Here is an 18,659-nt window from a genome sequence, read left to right on the forward strand (position 1 = left end):
AATAAAAAAAAAAAAATTGATTTACATGTCTTTATTAGATCACATCATATTTCATCATCATCATCATCATCAAATTCCTGCCATGTACCCTCAAGGGGTGTACAGGATATGACAGTACTACATGAAAAAATTACATCATTACTAACTTCCTATCTACAATTTTCCTCCAAATCAGTCTGTTACTTGTCAAGACTCCAACATTATCAGATCTTATATTTCTATCGTCTAAGGCACTTTGTACCGTATCAATCCACCTATATCTTGGTCTTCCTCTGGGTCGTTTTCCTGCCAACCTGGTAGAGAATACTTGTTTTGCTAATCTTTCCTCTCCCATTCTATTTAAGTGACCATACCATCTGAGATTAGCTCTGCTAACGCATTCCTGGATGCTGACAATGTCAAGTTCTTTCCTAATATCCTCATTTTTAATATGATATTGCCATTGATGCCATCTGTTCACGCCTCTAATCTTTCTCAGGACTCTCATATCTGCCGTCTCTAGTCTTCGGTCAAGTGTTTTACTTCTGACCCAGCTCTCAGATCCATAAGTTAAAATTGGTTTGAACACAGTCTTGTATACCGCTAATTTAGTGTTCCGACTAATTTCTTTCTTATTCCATATGAATTTATTCAATTGACTTCCCACGATACCAGCTTTGCTGATTCTGTTGTCTATTTCTATATTTAGTTTACCATCTTCAGTAAAAATTGTGCCTAAGTAGCTGAAATGTTTTACTTGTTCCACAGGTTCTCCATTCACAACACAGTTGACATTTTCAGTGATTCTGCCTATTTTCATTGTCTTTGTCTTTTTATTGCTGACCTTCATACCATATCTATTACAACAGCTATTCAATTTAGTCAGAGAATCTTGCAGACTTGTAGCGGATTTATTTAGAAGTATAACATCATCCGCATAAAGCAAAGAGCTGACATTAACATCTCCAATTTTGATATCATGTTTAATACCACATTCCTTCATAATGTGATCCATATAGATAATGAATAACAGAGGGGATAATGTACATCCTTGTCTCACACCAGATTTAACATTAAACCATCTTCCTGTACTTCCTTCAATTCTAACTGCTGACTCACAACTCAAATAAAGACTAAGTATTGCTTGATATAATGCCCCATTAACACCATATAACTGCAGCGTATTGAATAGCTTCTTTCTTGGCACCTTGTCATATGCCTTTTCCAAATCGACAAAACTTAAATACAGATCTTTGTTATATTCCCATGCTTTCTCGACTATTTGTCGTAAAGTGAAGATCTGATCCTGACAGCCTCTATTTGGCCTGAATCCAGCTTGTTCTTCACCAAGCTTTTCTTCCACAATTCTTCTCAACTGTTTCTCAAGTATACTTGCATATATCTTGCCAGGAACACTCAGTAGGGAAATACCTCTGTAATTCTCACATTCAGTTTTATTTCCCTTTTTATATATGGGTACTATGAGAGCTCTACTCCAATCATCGGGAATTCGTCCCTCTGTCCAGGCTTTCTGAACTATGCAGTGCAGCCACTGTAAGACTCTTATACCACCATACTTCAGCATTTCTGGTCGAATATCATCTACTCCTGCTGCTTTTCCACATTTCAAGCCTTTGATGGCTTTTTCTACTTCAAGTATGGATATGTATTCCTGACTGCATGCCTGGTCAGTGTTTTTTATCACTGTGCTGTCATCACTGCTTGTTTCATTTAGCAGTTCTTCAAAGTAATTACTCCATACTTCAAGGATATCTTTTTCTCCTGTTTTCATTTCACCTTTATCATCTCTAATTCCTTTTACAGCACTCTTTCCTCCATTCCTAAGCTTCTTCAACAACCTCCAGAATATTTTGTCACCTTCTTGATATTTATTTTCTATATTCTTGCCAAAGTCCTCCCATGACTTTTGTTTAGCTAGTTTTACACACTGTTTAGCTTTCTTACATTTGTCTCTGTATTCTGTAAGAGTAAAAGCTGACTTATTTGCCAGGAACTTTTGATATGCTTTCTTCTTTTCCTTCACTGCCTCTTTAACTTCCTGTGTCCACCAGGGAGTTCTGATTTTTTTATCTTTGCACACAACCTCACCACATGCCTCTCTGGCAGAATCAATCAATGTTTCCTTCAGAGTTTGCCACTGAATCTCCAAGGTTTGATTCCTGTTCTCAAACTCTTTCATTTTCTTTTCAATAATATTTCTGTATTTTAGTCTACAGTTTACATCTGAGAGCTGCTCAACTTTTATTCGCTTTAAAACTTTCTTACATGTTATTCTTTTCAATATGAAATTCAATTTTATCCTGCTCAAGACTAAATAGTGATCACTTCCAATTTCAAATCCTCTGTACACTCTGGTGTCCTGCACCAGGGAGAAAACATCACTATCAACAATAACATAGTCAATGAGACTTTTCTTATTCCTAGCCTCTTCTCTCCATGTGAATTTGTGCACATTTTTATGTTGGAACATGGTGTTAGTAATAACCAGTCCATGTCCTGAGCAGAAATCCAACAGATATTTGCCATTATTATTAGCTTTGCTCTTTTCTCCAAATTTTCCCAAAATATTTTTGTATGTCTCACAATCATTTCCTACTCTACTATTTAGATCCCCAACAAGGACCAACTTTTCCTTTTTCATTGTGTCAGTTGCTTTTTCTAAAGCCTCAAAAAATTCCTCCACTTCTACCTTAGTAGAACCTTCTGTGGGACCATAGGCACAAATAAGTCTCATTGTCCAGTTCCCCATTCTCATATTTGCCCACATTACTCTACTTGAGACTGGCTGACTAATAATTGACATTGTAAGCATCCAGGAATGCGTTAGCAGAGCTAATCTCAGATGGTATGGTCACTTAAATAGAATGGGAGAGGAAAGATTAGCAAAACAAGTGTTCTCTGCCAGGTTGGCAGGAAAACGACCCAGAGGAAGACCAAGATATAGGTGGATTGATACGGTACAAAGTGCCTTAGATGATAGAAATATAAGATCTGATAATGTTGGAGTCTTGACAAGTAACAGACTGATTTGGAGGAAAATTGTAGATAGGAAGTTAGTAATGATGTAATTTTTTCATGTAGTACTGTCATATCCTGTACACCCCTTGAGGGTACATGGCAGGAATTTGATGATGATGATGATGATGATGATACTATGGCTACTCCTTCTTTTCCTTGATTGTTATTGCCTGAATATAACATTTTGTATTTATTGCTCAGAAAGATCTCACCAGTTTTGGTCTTTTTTGTTTCAGTCACCCCTATTATGTCGATCTGGTACTTATCTAATTCCTCAGCTAGCTCCATTTCTTTGCCATTCAGGCTTCTTACGTTGATAGTACCGATCTTTAACTCTGGTGATGTTTTCAGATTTGTTCCAGTAGCTGACTTTTCGCTGTTCGCCCTGGTTCCCTGGCGAAAACAACAGGGGCCTTGTTTAACCGGGCGACGCCCCAGCCGGCATGAAATTTTGTCATGTTGTACCATCATTTTTTATTTTGGTTTAACCAATAAGAATACAATTTGGTCGGCTAAATCCCAAATTGCCAGCCCATCCTCGTTCGTTCAGTATCAAAGTAGATACCCAACAGGGTGCACCACGAGAAGGTGAGGATTGGACATTAGGTCAGAAGCCCTGGTCGGTTCTCCGCATTCCTTTAAAGGCTATGTGGAGGTCTCCTCTCAGTTATACAGCTTTGACCCTTAAGCACCACATCATATTTGAATTGTTCTATTTTTTCTATTTCAAGGTTTCCACACTTACCAGTTAACTGATTCTAAATAATCTTTAGTTTTCCTTTAATTAATTTTTAGACCTATCTCATATGCTGTCGTTTCTAATTCCAAATATATTTGTTCTACTTTCCATTTAGTTCTTGACTAGTATAGTTAATGTCATTTGCATATGCTACAGTCTCCATGATTTATTAGTGCCTTTAGTATCTACTGACAACGATCATATAATGTATTCCAAAACTAACTTTAAAGAAAAAGTATTGCAGCTAGACTCTCTCCTTGTTTTAATCCTTGAGTTATTGGAAAGAGATCCATTAAATCACTTAGCATTTTAGCCTATGCTTCTGACTTTTCCATTGTTAATTTTATGTCTTATTAACTTAACTGGTATTCGAGAATCTATCATAATCTCATAATTTTGACATCGACAAGTTGGACATCAACAAGCATATGATAGCATGTTTATATCAAAATAGAATTAAATACATTGTAAAAATTACAGAGGTATTTCTGTTATGTACAAACTATTTTGGTGATTTTTTTATATATATATTAGGGAGATCAAATTCTTTCTTTGTTCTTTTGGCATTTGCTCTTTGTTCCATATGGTTAAAATAAATTTGTATATTTTCTCTTCTAGTTTCTGCCCTCCTGCTTTCAGCAACTCTGCAAGAATTTTATTTATTCCTTCAGTGTGGGATTTGTTGTTCCTGAATGAATGTACTACATTGCTAAGTGCTTTTCTTTATGGTAGTTCTACAAGTAGCTGGTATATAATTTTGAATTGCAAAAGTAATGTTCCTATTCAGTAATTCATGGAAATATTCTCTCCATCTGTTTTTATTTCTTCTTTGTTTGTTAGCATATTTCCTTGTCCTTCTCTGCATATATCTAGCTCAGGTTTATATCCTCCTTTAATTTGCTTAATTAAAGACTCAGATGTTGAAAGTTTATTTTTCACTTGGTTAGACTATAATAAATTTAGTTTAATCCTTTATTTTATTATCCAAGTGTGAGCAGCAACAGGTGGTACAACACCGGGCAACTTGTTGCCCAGTGTTGTACCACCTTACCCCAGTCCTGAAGATACTTTCAGGTGCAAACTTTGTTTGCTCACTCTTGGATAAAGGATTAAACTAAATTTATTAAAGACTCAGATCTCAGACTAGCATATGTTATATGCTAGTCTGAGATCATCCTTGTTCTGGTCTGCATATCATTTCATTAGAGGCTTGTTTTTTCTTTTGACAGATTTTATGTGCTTCTTATCGCAGTTCTTTATTTTCCTTCTTTAGTCCTAGTTGGTCTTGCAGTAAATTCTTTGTATGCTTTATTTTTTTTTATATTTTTTATCAAAGCAATCTCTTTTCTTTTGTTTATTTTCATATCCCAGAGTTTCTTCTTTTACAGTATTCAGAAGCCATTTTGTAATAAATGTCCAACTTCTTTCTACATTTGTATTTTCAGCTACTATTGTTTCTATAATTTTGTGTTGGAAATTGGTTTTAACTTCATCTTCTCTATGGTTCTAAAAATTTAAACTTTAGTGCTTTTTTATTTTTTTCTTGTTTCTTCACTAATATTCTGCACCTGTACAACATGATTAATCTGACTAAATATTATACCATCTAGTAGGATATCCATGTCTTCATGAGGAAAACACATAGAGGATATAATTTTGCATATGTTTTTGCTTATAGCCTGTCAGTTTTTCTCAATTATCATTAGAGTGGGTAAGTATATACATTGTTTTCCAATTGTTTCTTTATATACATCTTCCTGTCTGACCTTGGCATTAAAATCTCCAGTAATCATTTTTATCTCATTTGATAGTGCTGAATCATATAATATAATTAGCCCTTATCTCCATAACCTATTAATAAATGTGTATTCATATAGTGCAAAACAAGTAGCAAAGTTTTTTATTTTGCAATGTGGTGTGGGAAACCAGGGTTTCTAGGAGGATCAATCCTGCTATCTGTTTTTATAAAACTAGTTAACTCACTTCAGTTGAAAATTCTTTATAAATATCTTACAAATAATATTTAAATCCAGGCTTTTCCAATCAGAGTATATATAACTGCTTTCTCATGAAAGATGTTGAAAGTTTTTCCACTTGGTTTATTTTATTTTGTGCATGAAACATTGTGCTTTTAACATTGACATTAATTTAACTTTTTTTTTTTTTTTCAATTTCTTTATTATAAAAAAATAGAATCAAGTTAAAAATCAGCACTAATATCGGGTATCTTAGGAATTCAGGAACTGTTTTGGCTATATACAATGCAATATATTATATCTGTGTTATAGCATACATAGCTATAACAAAGTACTAGAGTCCTGACCAAAGTTCCATAGGTATGATGCTAAGCTAAAAGAAATTCACTATAACAAACTTCCTGTGATTTTGCTATAGTGAAAGTAAATCATATAATTTTCTTAAATGTTCAAAAATATTTCATTATTTATTTACTAATATATGTTTTTTATTTTATTTATTAGGTGGTTAGTGCCCTGCATTACCTCCAGAGTAATTTAAAAGTAATTCATCGAGATGTTAAACCATCAAATATTCTTATTAATCGTCAAGGGGATGTAAAAATGTGTGATTTTGGTATTTCTGGACATTTGGTTGATTCACTTGCAAAAACTAGGGAAGCTGGTTGCAAGCCATATATGGCTGTAAGTGTAAACAAAATTAGACTTACTGCTTTCGAAGTGAAAGATTTGCTTCTTTTTATTATTTTTATTTATTTATTTTTTGTTATGGTTTTCTTATCTAAGGCTTTTAATTTTCTTTTATACTTTAGCCTGAAAGGATAAATCCAGAGAAAGGACAGTGTGGCTATGATATCAGGTCTGATGTTTGGAGTTTAGGAATTACATTGGTATGTATAAAACATATAGATGCTTCTCTCGCTCTCATCTAACTTAACAGTGTAATAAAATATGTTTTAGTGGGTTTTTAGTATTTTTTTAAACTTCATTTCACATCAGAAAACAAGTTTGAAGTTGGGGGAGGGAGAGATTTCCAGAGACAAAAAAAAAAAAAAATACATTAAAGTGAACAAAATATTTAGCACGAGGTTTGGCTGTAATTTAGAAGGGAGCTACTTTACTGACATTATAATGGTTTTGTTGTTGCTGCTGTTATGTTATTGCTTGAAGTTAGAGACAACTTTCTCAAAAGTTAAAAAGTAATGTCAGCCAAGCTTCTAAATTTGCAATCAACCTCATTCTCATTGCTTGGATGAAGTACAGGATGAAGTTTTCGTTTTTTGGGATATCACTTTGTTTAGATGAAATGGGTAAAAGTCAGGAAATAACTGGTCAGAATTTGTTGAACAGTGTGACTTGTAACAGTGTAGCATTTCATTTTCTTCATTTATAACTTCATCCTCAACTTTCACTGAAAACAGTTGACCCCCCCCCCCCTTTCATTTTATTTAGTCTGACTGGATTACAATTTTTGGAGAATTGAAGCAATCTAAGAAGCAGATATGTTTAAATTTGGTCATATGGGTGATTATCTAACTACTTAGAAGGCAACCTGTTTTTTGCTGTTTTTAAACCCTCCACTGTTGAATACCATTGAATAAAAATGGTGGACTGAATCTTATTGATTCTTAGAAGTGCAGTTATGTGTGGTGAATTATGGCTGTAATGATTTTTTATAAGAGTAATTAATCTAGAAATTCATTGCGAGTTGGGCATGGATTACATACTATTCAATGTACAGCTTCTAGCCATTGTTTTAAATTAGCAGTTAGGCATTTCACATATCATGTTAGCAAAATTAGATGATTTTAACATAATTATGTACTTGCAAAAATGACAATATTCATATGTGGAAGAATACTTCAAAAAAAAAAAAAAAAGCATTTTTGGAAGAAATCAGTGGCATTCAATTGTACTTGGTCAATTCACAATTGATACTTTCCATAGAATGCATATATGCATAGCAATTGGTGTCACTGATTATCTACCTCTGTTGTAGCATTCAAAATAAGGTTGTGTGCATACAGTTTTTAAGGAGCAAACTGAATTCTTTTTTTATTATTGAACATACCTTAAATAACAAACTATGTAATATTACAGTCTGTGTTCAATTACAACAGACTTGCTTCAAAGTATACACAAATTTCCTCTGTTTTTTTGCCTGAAGCTAACATGCATCATTTCTCCCTTTATGCTAACAGTGTTCTTAGCTGTTTCACTGTAAACGTTAATCATACAAATGTTTTTTTTATATTTCCTACTCTTCATTTTAGATAGAATTAGCAACAGGAAATTTTCCATATCCAACGTGGGGTACTCCATTTGAGCAGCTGAAACAAGTTGTGAAAGATGATCCTCCTCGTTTACCTCCAGGAGAATTTTCTGAAGATTTTGAAGATTTTATTATTCAATGGTAAGTTTAATAAATGTAATTTCAGAGTTGATTTTTCAGGTATTATTTTCTTACTTGTGAGATTGATTTTATGTTGTTGAAGCTTTGTCTAAGATGAAAAAGTTCATTAAACATTGAGGTTTGTTACATTATAAATTCTTGTCATGTATTTAACCATAATTTGAACAGTCATTTATTTTCTTTCTCTTCAAATAATATCTCATTAAAATAATTTATAAATTATAATAAATTTAGTTTAATCTTTTATCCAAGTGTGAGCAAACAAAGTTTGCGCCTGAAAGTATCTTCAGGACTGAGGTAAGGTGGTACAACACCAGGGCAACTCCTTGCAAAGGTGGAGCAAGCTGCCAACACTCCTTTCTCAGTATCTCCCATAATGCAAAACACATCTCCTTGCGGATATGTCTAATGTTATGCATTAAGGGAAGGGCCACAACCCAGACTAGTTTCGAACTTTATTGAGGTCTCTTCAGTGGGAGCCAGGCCCAAGTGGAGATACCAGGCAGAAGCATTAGCAGGTCATCTCTACCCATAGGAGTTGTCAAATGGTATGCCACCCTTTTTTAATAAATTACTCTGGATTTAGAGAAAGATGTTGAAAGTTGATTTTTCACTTGGTTAGAGTATAATAAAATTAGTTTAATCATTTATCCAAGTGTGAGCAAACAAAGTTTGCACCTGAAAGTATCTTCAGGACTGGGGTAAGGTGGTACAACACCAACTTGTCATGTCGCACCATCATTTTTTATTTTGGTTTAACCAATAAGAATACAATTTGGTCGGCTAAATCCCAAATTGGCAGCCCATCCTCGTTCGTTCAGTATATTCTGAGCAATAAATACAAAATGTTATATTCAGCCTATGACAATCAAGGAAAAGATGGAGTAGCCATAGTATTCAACACAAAATACGAGGCTAATCTTCTTGAATGGCAGTCAGTCTCAAGTAGAGTAATGTGGACAATCTGAAAACACACCCCAACTCAACATCACCAGGGTTAAAGATCAGTGCTATCAACATAAGAAGCCTGAATGGCAAAGAAATTGAGCTAGCGGAGGAATTAGATAAGTAACAGAGAGACATAATAGGGGTCACTGAAACAAAAAAGACAAAAACTGGTGAGATCTTGATGAGCAATAAATACAAAATGTTATATTCAGGCAATGGCAATCAAGGAAAAGAAGGAGTAGCCATAGTATTCAACACAAAATACAAGGCTCATCTTCTTGAATGGCAGGCAGTGTCAAGTAGAGTGATTTGGGCAAATATGAGAATGGGGAACTGGACAGTGAGACTTATTTGTGCCTATGGTCCCACAGAAGGTTCTACTAAGGTGGAAGTGGAGGGATTTTTTGAAGCTCTAGAGCCAGCTACTAACACAATGAAAAATGTTCGCAAACTTTGTTTGCTCACACTTGGATAAAGGATTAAACTAAATTTATTATACTCTAACCAAGTGAAAAATAAACTTTCAATTTATAAATTAATTTAGCATAAAGCAAAATTTGACTACAATATAGAATACAATATAAATAAATGCTGAATTTTGTTGACTTATTCTTTAGCAGCAAGATGTATTTTCTTGGTGCCTCTTAGACAACAACGGGGTGCTTGAGCTACTCTGAAAAATTCTGAAAATCTGTTTAACTTGAGAAATGGTTGAGAAGAATTGAGGAAGAAAAGTTGGATTCAGGCCAAATAGAGGCTGCCAGGATCAGATCTTCTCTTTACGACAAATAGTCGAGAAATCATGGGAATATAATAAAGATCTCTATTTAAGTTTTGTCGATTTGGAAAAGGCATATGACATGCTGCCAGGAGAGAAACTATTCAATACGCTACAGTTATATGGTGTCAATGGGGCATTATATCAAGCAATACATCATCATCATCAAATTCCTGCCATGTATCCTCAAGGGGTGTACAGGATATGATAGTACTATATGAAAAAAATTACATCATTACTAACTTCCTATCTACAATTTTCCTCCAAATCAGTCTGTTACTTGTCAAGACTCCAACATTTTCAGATCTTATATTTCTATTGTCTAAGGCACTTTGTACCATATCAATCCACCTATACCTTGGTCTTCCTCTGGGACGTTTTGCTGCCAACCTGGCAGAGAACACTTGTTTTGCTAATCTTTCTTCGCCCATTCTGTTTAAGCGACCATACCACCTGAGATTAGCTCTGCTAACGCATTCCTGGATGTTCACAATGTCAAGTTCTTTCCTAATATCCTCATTTTTAATATGATATTGCCATTGATGCCATCTGTTCACACCTATAATCTTTCTCAGGACTCTCATATCTGCAGTCTCTAATCTTTGGTCAAGTGTTTTACTTCTGACCCAGTTCTCAGATCCATAAGTTAAAACTGGTTTGAACACTGTCTTGTATACAGCTAATTTAGTGTTCCGACTAATTTCTCTCTTATTCCATATGAATTTATTCAATTGACTTCCTACCATATCAGCTTTGCTGATTATGTTGTCTATTTTTATATTTAATTTACCATCTTCAGTAAAAATCGTGCCTAAGTAGCTGAAATGTTTCACTTGTTCCACAGGTTCTACATTCACAGCACAGTTGACATTTTCAATGATTCTGCCTATTTTCATTGTCTTTGTCTTTTTATTGCTGACCTTCATACCATATCTATTACAACAGTTATTCAATTTAGTCAGAGAATCTTGCAGACTTGTAGCAGATTTATTTAGAAGTATAACATCATCCGCATAAAGCAAAGAGCTGACATTAACATCTCCAATTTTGATACCATGTTTAATACCACTTTCCTTCATAATGTGATCCATATAGATAATGAATAATGTACATCCTTGTCTCACACCAGATTTAACATTAAACCATCTTCCTGTACTTCAATTCTAACTGCTGACTTACAACTCAAATAAAGACTAAGTATTGCTTGATATAATGCCCCATTGACACCATATAACTGTGGCATATTGAATAGCTCCTCTCTTGGCACCTTGTCATATGCCTTTTCCAGATCTACGAAACTTAAATATATATCTTTGTTATATTCCCATGATTTCTCCACTATTTGTGGTATAGTAAAGATCTGATCCTGATAGCCTCTATTTTGCCTAAATACAGCTTGTTCTTCACCAAGCTTTTCTTCCACCATTCTTCTCAACTGTTTCTCAAGTATACTAGCATAAATCTTATCAGGAACACTCAGTAGGGAAATACCTCTGTAATTCTCACATTCAGTTTTATTTCCCTTTTTATATATGGGTACTATGGGAGTTCTACTCCAATCATCAGGAATTCGTCCCTCTGTCCAGGCTTTCTGAAATATGCAGTGCTGCCAGTGTAACACTCTTATACCACCATACTTCAGCATTTCTGGTCGAATATCATCTACTTCTGCCTTTCCACATTTCAAGCCTTTGATGGCTTTTTCTATTTCAAGGATGGATATGTATTCCTGCCTGCATGCCTGGTCAGTGTTTTTTTACCACTGTGCTGTCATCACTGCTTGTTTCATTTAGCAGTTTTTCAAAGTAATTACTCCATACTTCAAGGATATCTTTTTCTTCCGTTTTCATATCACCTTTATCATCTCTAACTCCTTTTACAGCACTCTTTCCTCCATTCCTAAGCTTCTTCAACCACCTCCAGAATATTTTACCACCTTCTTGATATTTTTTTTCTATATTCTTGCCAAAGTCCACCCATGACTTTTGTTTAGCTAGTTTTACACAGTGTTTAACATTCTTGCATTTGTCTCTGTATTCTCTAAGAGCACAAGCTGACTTATTTGACAGGAACTTTTGATATGCTTTCTTCTTTTCCTTCACTGCCTCTTTAACTTCCTGTGTCTACCAGGAAGTTCTGATTTTTTTTATCCTTGCAGACAACCTCACCACATGCCTCTCTGGCAGAATCAGTCAATGTTTTCTTCAGTGTTTGCCACTGAATCTCCAAGGTTTGATTCCTGTTCTCAAACTCTTTCATTTTTTCTTCAATAATATTTGTGTATTTTAGTCTACAGTTCACATCTGAGAGCTGCTCAACTTTTATTTGCTTTAAAACTTTCTTACATGTTATTCTTTTTAATATGACATTCAATTTTATCCTGCTCAAGACTAAATGGTGATCACTTCCAATTTCAAATCCTCTGTACACTGGTATCCTGCACCAGGGAGAAAACATCACTATCAACAATAACACAGTCAATGAGGCTTTTCTTATTCCTTGCGTCTTCTCTCCATGTGAATTTGTGCACATTTTTATGTTGGAACATTGTGTTAGTAATAACCAGTCCATGTCCTGAGCAGAAATCGAACAGATATTTGCCATTATTATTAGCTTTGTTCTTTTCTACAAATTTTCCCGAAACATTTTTGTATGTCTCGCAATCATTTCCTACTCTGCTATTTAGATCCCCTAGAAGGACCAACTTTTCCTTTTTCATTGTGTCAATTGCTTTTTCTAAAGCCTCAAAAAATTCCTCCACTTTTACCTTAGTAGAACCTTCTGTGGGACCATAGGCATAAATAAGTCTCATTGTCCAGTTCCCCATTCTCGTATTTGCCCACATTACTCTACTTGAGACCTGCCATTCAAGAAGATTAGCCTCGTATTTTGTGTTGAATACTATGGCTACTCCATCTTTTCCTTGATTGTCATTGCCTGAATATAACATATTGTATTTATTGCTCAGAATATACTGAACGAACGAGGATGGGCTGGCAATTTGGGATTTAGCCGACCAACTTGTATTCTTATTGGTTAAACCAAAATAAAAAATGATGGTACGACATGACAAATTTCATCAAGCAATACTTAGTCTTTATTTGAGTTGTAAGTCAGCAGTTAGAATTGAAGGAAGTACAGGAAGATGGTTTAATGTTAAATCTGGTGTGAGATCAAGGATGTACATTATCCCCTGTGTTATTCGTTATCTATATGGATCACATTATGAAGGAAAGTGGTATTAAACATGATATCAAAATTGGAGATGTTAATGTCAGCTCTTTGCTTTATGCGGATGATGTTATACTTCTAAATAAATCCGCTACAAGTCTGCAATCTTTTCTGACTAAATTGAATAGCGGTTGTAATAGATATGGTATGAAGGTCAGCAATAAAAAGATAAAGACAATGAAAATAGGCAGCATCATTGAAAATGCCAACTGCGTTGTGAATGGAGAACCTGTGGAACAAGTAAAACATTTCAGCTGCTTAGGCACAATGTTTAGTGAAGATGGTAAATTAAATATAGAAATAGACAACAGAGTCAGCAAGGCTGGTATGGTGGGAAGTCAATTGAATAAATTCATATGGAATAAGAGAGAAATTAGTCAGAACACTAAATTAGCTGTATACAAGACAGTGTTCAAACCAGTTTTAACTTGTGGATCTGTGAGCTCGCTCAGAAGTAAAACACTTCTCCAAAGACTTGAGACCGCAGATATGAGAATCCTGAGAAAGATTATAGGTGTGAACAGATGGCATTAATGGCAATATCATATTAAAAACGAGGATATTAAGAAAGAACTTGACATTGACAGTAATAGAGGTCACACCTTAATCAGCAGCTGGAGACCTATTTCGCTATCTAATACTGACTACAAGATATTTTTCTGCATTATCAATTACCGGCTCAAAGTGGGAACACGATACATAATTAAAAGCACACAGGAGTATGGAATTCCAGGCCAAGCATTAGAATTTAATCTATTTCTGCTACATGATCTAAATCTGCTTAGTTAACACAAAAAAGCAGTCAATGTCAGTGCTATCAGTAAACCTTACTTAAGCATTTGATCATGTCCGCCATGACCCTTTTCTGTTCCACATCCTCCAGCAAACTGGAGTAGGTAAAAATCTGCTATCCATTATCAAAGGAGCCTGTGCCATTTCAACTACCTACCTTCTAGTTAATGGGTTCCTGTCAAAATTTGAGGAGGAGTCAAGTAAGGTTGCCCTCTTAGTCCACTGCTCTTTGCATTGGTTCTTGAACCTTTCTTACAGGAAATCGACAATACACATGCTGTACGAGGAATAATAGTTCCTTCAACTATGAGGGAAAATAAGACATTAGCATATGCCAATGATGTAGTGGGCACTTGGAAGATAATGATTCCATATATATCTTTTTTTTTTCTTGGTATTTCAGAAAAATTCAGCTAGGTCAGTGGATTAACTACTAATGTAGAACAAAATTAAGTTTTTGGAAAGTGGGATCTTGAAGGCATTCCTTTTTGGACTAACCTCTAAGAGAGAGAGAGAGACAACCCCTCATTATACTTGGAATTCCCTTCTCCACTTCCCCAATATAATCAGTTGAAGAACTTTGAAACCTTAGAAGACTGGAAAATAGGGTAACTTTTCTTTTTTTTTTCTAAAGCCATACTACTCAAAACCATTCTTTCCTGCTCAGTTGTACATAATAAATATTACAAAAATGACAGAAGCTGAAGAAAGGCAATTATATAGCAAGCCTATGCCATTTTTTTGGTCCAGCTGATACCAAGAAGTTAAAAAGGAATTTCTTCGATTATCAAAAAAAGCATGAAGGATTTGGGCTTAAAATTCTGCTATTTAAGCAATACAGCTTCAAAAATCCATAAAATATTGCAGACCAATCACACACATGCAGACCTTCTGTACTACCTGGAAAATATTTAATGTCTTTTGCCAAAAACTTCCACAGTTGGGTACTGACAACAATACTTCGTTTCATAACTTATCGAAGTTTCAAGGATACCCTAACAGGAGGGATCTTGCTTGCAGAATTGCATATGCTGCCTTCCTGTCAATACCACCAAATGGAGGATCCAATTTGGTGGTATTGATCAAACATCAGAGATCCAATCTGTGCCATCTAACAGATAAGCTTAGGTGTTGATGGTTATTCATGACTTATTTTTCACGGTATTAACAACACCACAAACACTTTTAACAACAAAGATGTTTTATTAACTCTTATATTTCGCTGATTTTCAACTCGGCATCATCAGAGCCCAACACACATGTAAACGCGACAGTGAGTGAGTGAAACAATATAATTGCCAAAGACGAAAGATCTAAAGTCCTATTTTTGGCGCCCTCTAACGAGAAAAAAAAAAAAACAGCAGTTATCCAGGAGTTTTTCTTAGGATAACCGTCTCCCAAATTTTTGGCAAATTAATGCAACCATATTTGTTAAGGTTGGGAGAATTCTTCAAAGCCATTGCTGACTCAAAAAATAATCTTTCAGATCTATAACGACTCCTAAATAGCACATTCGTTTTCCTCCATCTAATCCTGTGTGAAGGAGTGTCCAAAGCGTGGTCTGCCAGTCCCAACTTGCCATAGTAATAGTAGCGAATGTATCTTTCATGTTCTTCCAGGCAGATGTTCACTGATCTTCCTGTTTGCCCATAATAGGCCAAATCACAGTCACATGGCACTTCATACACTCCTGGGTGTGCTAAAGGGTGAAGTTTATCCTTAGGCGAGCGGATCAGAGTTGCCAGCTTGACATGAGGTTTGAAAGTGGTGCGAAGGCCATGTTTCAACAATACTTTGGCTATCTTTTCCGATGTACCTCTGATATAGGGAATAGAAATGGTCATGTTGTATTCTTGTGTATTAGGTGAGGGCAGAGTAATGGGCCTATGTAGTATTTTATCTATTTTGTAGGGATTGTAGCCATGGGCTAAGAACGTATGGCGCGGGTATCGGAGTTCAGTGGTCAGAGCTGTATCGTTAGAACAAATGGCTCTGGCTCTATGTGTAAGTGTTTTTAAAATGCCGTACTGTTGGACTGGATGATGATGTGATTGTTTATGTAGGTATCTTCCTGTGTGTGTAGGCTTTCTGTAAGTAGAAAAAGATAGTGCACCATCTGAAAGGCGGGTGACTAATGTGTCAAGAAATGGTAAACAGTTATTTGGTTCTTTTTCTACTGTGAAGTGAATTTTGGGGTGTTGGCTGTTTAGGTAGGTGACAAAAGCATCCAAAGTGTCTTGTCCATGGGGCCAGATGGCGAACACATCATCTACGTAGCGTAACCACACTTGTGGCTTGTATGTAGCTGTGGTAAGTACTTTGTTTTCAAAGTGTTCCATGTAAAAATTTGCTAATGGGGGAGAGAGGGGGGAACCCATAGCAGTACCATTAATATGTTTGTAGAATTTGTAGGGAAAAAAAAAAAAGGAATTTCTTCGATTATCAAAAAAAGCATGAAGGATTTGGGCTTCCAGTCTTAAAATTCTGCTATTTAAGCAATACAGCTTCAAAAATCCATAAAATATTGCAGACCAATCACACAAATTTGGGAGATGGTTATCCTAAGAAAAACTCCTGGATAACTGCTGTTTTTTTTTTTTTTTTTTTTCATTAGAGGGCACCAAAAATAGGACTTTAGATCTTTTGTCTTTTGCAATTATATTGTTTCACTCACTCACTGTCGCGTTTACATGTGTGTTGTGCTCTGATGATGCTGAGTTGAAAATCAGCGAAATATAAGCGTTAATAAAACATCTTTGTTGTTAAAAGTGGCTGTGCCATCTATTAACAACTGGAAACAGTAGAACATGCATTCTACAGCTGCACTTTTGCCCTGTGTATTTGGAACAGATTATGTAATGTGTGATATTCCATTACTTACAACAGAACAGGTTTTTTTTTTTGCAGTATCCACCACCTGTCAGCAATGAGAAGAGAATTTTGATTTTTATAATTATCATCATCATCAAATTCCTGCCATGTATCCTCAAGGGGTGTACAGGATATAATAGTACTACATGAAAAATTTACATCATTACTAACTTCCTATCTACAGTTTTCCTCCAAATCAGTCTGTTACTTGTCAGGACTTCAACATTACCAGATCTTATATTTCTATCGTCTAAGGCACTTTGTACCATATCAATCCACCTATATCTTAGTCTTCCTCTGGGTCGTTTTCCTGCCAACCTGACAGAGAACACTTGTTTTGCTAATCTTTCCTTGCCCATTCTGTTTAAGTGACCATACCACCTGAGATTAGTTCTGCTAATGCATTCCTGGATGCTCAAATATCAAGTTCTTTCCTAATATTCTCGTTTTTAATATGATATTGCCATTGATGCCATCTGTTCACGCCTCTAATCTTTCTCAGGATTCTCATATCTGCGGTCTCTAGTCTTTGGTCAAGTGTTTTACTTCTGACCCAGCTCTCAGATCCATAAGTTAAAACTGGTTTGAACACTGTCTTGTATACAGCTAATTTAGTGTTCCGACTAATTTCTCTCTTATTCCATATGAATTTATTCAATTGACTTCCTACCATACTAGCTTTGTTGATTCTGTTGTCTATTTCCATATTTAATTTACCATCATCACTAAAAATCGTGCCTAAGTAGCTGAAATGTTTTACTTGTTCCACAGGTTCTCCATTCACAACACAGTTGACATTTTCAATGATTCTGCCTATTTTCGTTGTCTTTGTCTTTTTATTGCTGACCTTCATACCATATCTATTACAACAGTTATTCAATTTAGTTAGAGAATCTTGCAGACTTGTAGCAGATTTATTTAGAAGTATAATATCGTCTGCATAAAGCAAAGAGCTGACATTAACATCTCCAATTTTGATATCATGTTTAATACCACTTTCCTTCATAATGTGATCCATATAGATAATGAATAACAGAGAGGATAACGTACATCCTTGTCTCACACCAGATTTAAAATTAAACCATCTTCCTGTACTTCCTTCAGTTCTAACTTCTGACTTACAACTCAAATAAAGACTAAGTATTGCTTGATATAATGCCCAATTGACACCATATAACTGTAGCGTATTGAATAGCTTCTATCTTGGCACCTTGTCATATGCCTTTTCCAAATCGACGAAACTTAAATACAGCATGTTTGTTATATTTCCATCATTTCTCCACTATTTGTAGTGAAGTGAAAATCTGATCCTGACAGCCTTTATTTGACCTGAATCCACCTTGTTCTTCACCAAGCTTTTCTGCCATTGTCATTGCCTGAATATAACATTTTGTATTTATCGCTCAGAAAGATCTCACCAGTTTTTGTCTTTTTTGTTTCAGTCACCCCTATAATGTCGATCTGGTACTTATCTAATTCCTCAGCTAGCTCCATTTCTTTGCAATTCAGGCTTCTTATGTTGATAGTACCGATCTTTAACTCTGGTGATGTTGAGTTGGGGGTGTGTTTTCAGATTTGTTTCAGTCCTATATTCTTATCTTAAAATTTCTTTCTTGTACTTGTTTCTGCCTTTCCACTTCTATCTCTATGGCAATGTTTCTAATATGTTGCTACATTCTATACATTGTATTGGTTTGTGAAAGCCCGTTCATTTCCCCATTCCATCATATTCTGTTTTACTACTTGTTTGAATTTTGACCACATGTCCCAGTTCAAGGTAACATTATTCCAATTTGAACAGAAGTTCTGGAATTGTTAAAAAAAATCAACAGAAAATTTGGTGGAAGTCTCCATGGTCCAGAACTGATCTCTGCTTGTTCAATGCAGTGGAAT

General features: G+C 35.2%; 1 protein-coding gene across 2 annotated transcripts in view; it reads left to right on the top strand.

The window, feature by feature from the left end:
- lic (dual specificity mitogen-activated protein kinase kinase lic) overlaps positions 1-18,659 on the top strand; it is a 125,023-nt gene that overhangs the window by 96,666 nt on the left and 9,698 nt on the right. For both annotated transcript variants that reach the window (XM_090395534.1, XM_090395535.1), the window contains exons 7-9: positions 6,238-6,417; positions 6,546-6,623; positions 8,007-8,146. In XM_090395534.1, the coding sequence (XP_090251660.1) occupies positions 6,238-6,417; positions 6,546-6,623; positions 8,007-8,146 (398 nt within the window). The remainder of the gene's footprint in view (positions 1-6,237; positions 6,418-6,545; positions 6,624-8,006; positions 8,147-18,659) is intronic.

The sequence above is a fragment of the Typopeltis vanoorti genome, chromosome 7 (genome assembly GCF_054136105.1).
Source record: "Typopeltis vanoorti isolate ZY-2024b chromosome 7, IOZ_Tvanoo_1.0, whole genome shotgun sequence".
Lineage (NCBI taxonomy): Eukaryota > Metazoa > Arthropoda > Arachnida > Uropygi > Thelyphonidae > Typopeltis > Typopeltis vanoorti.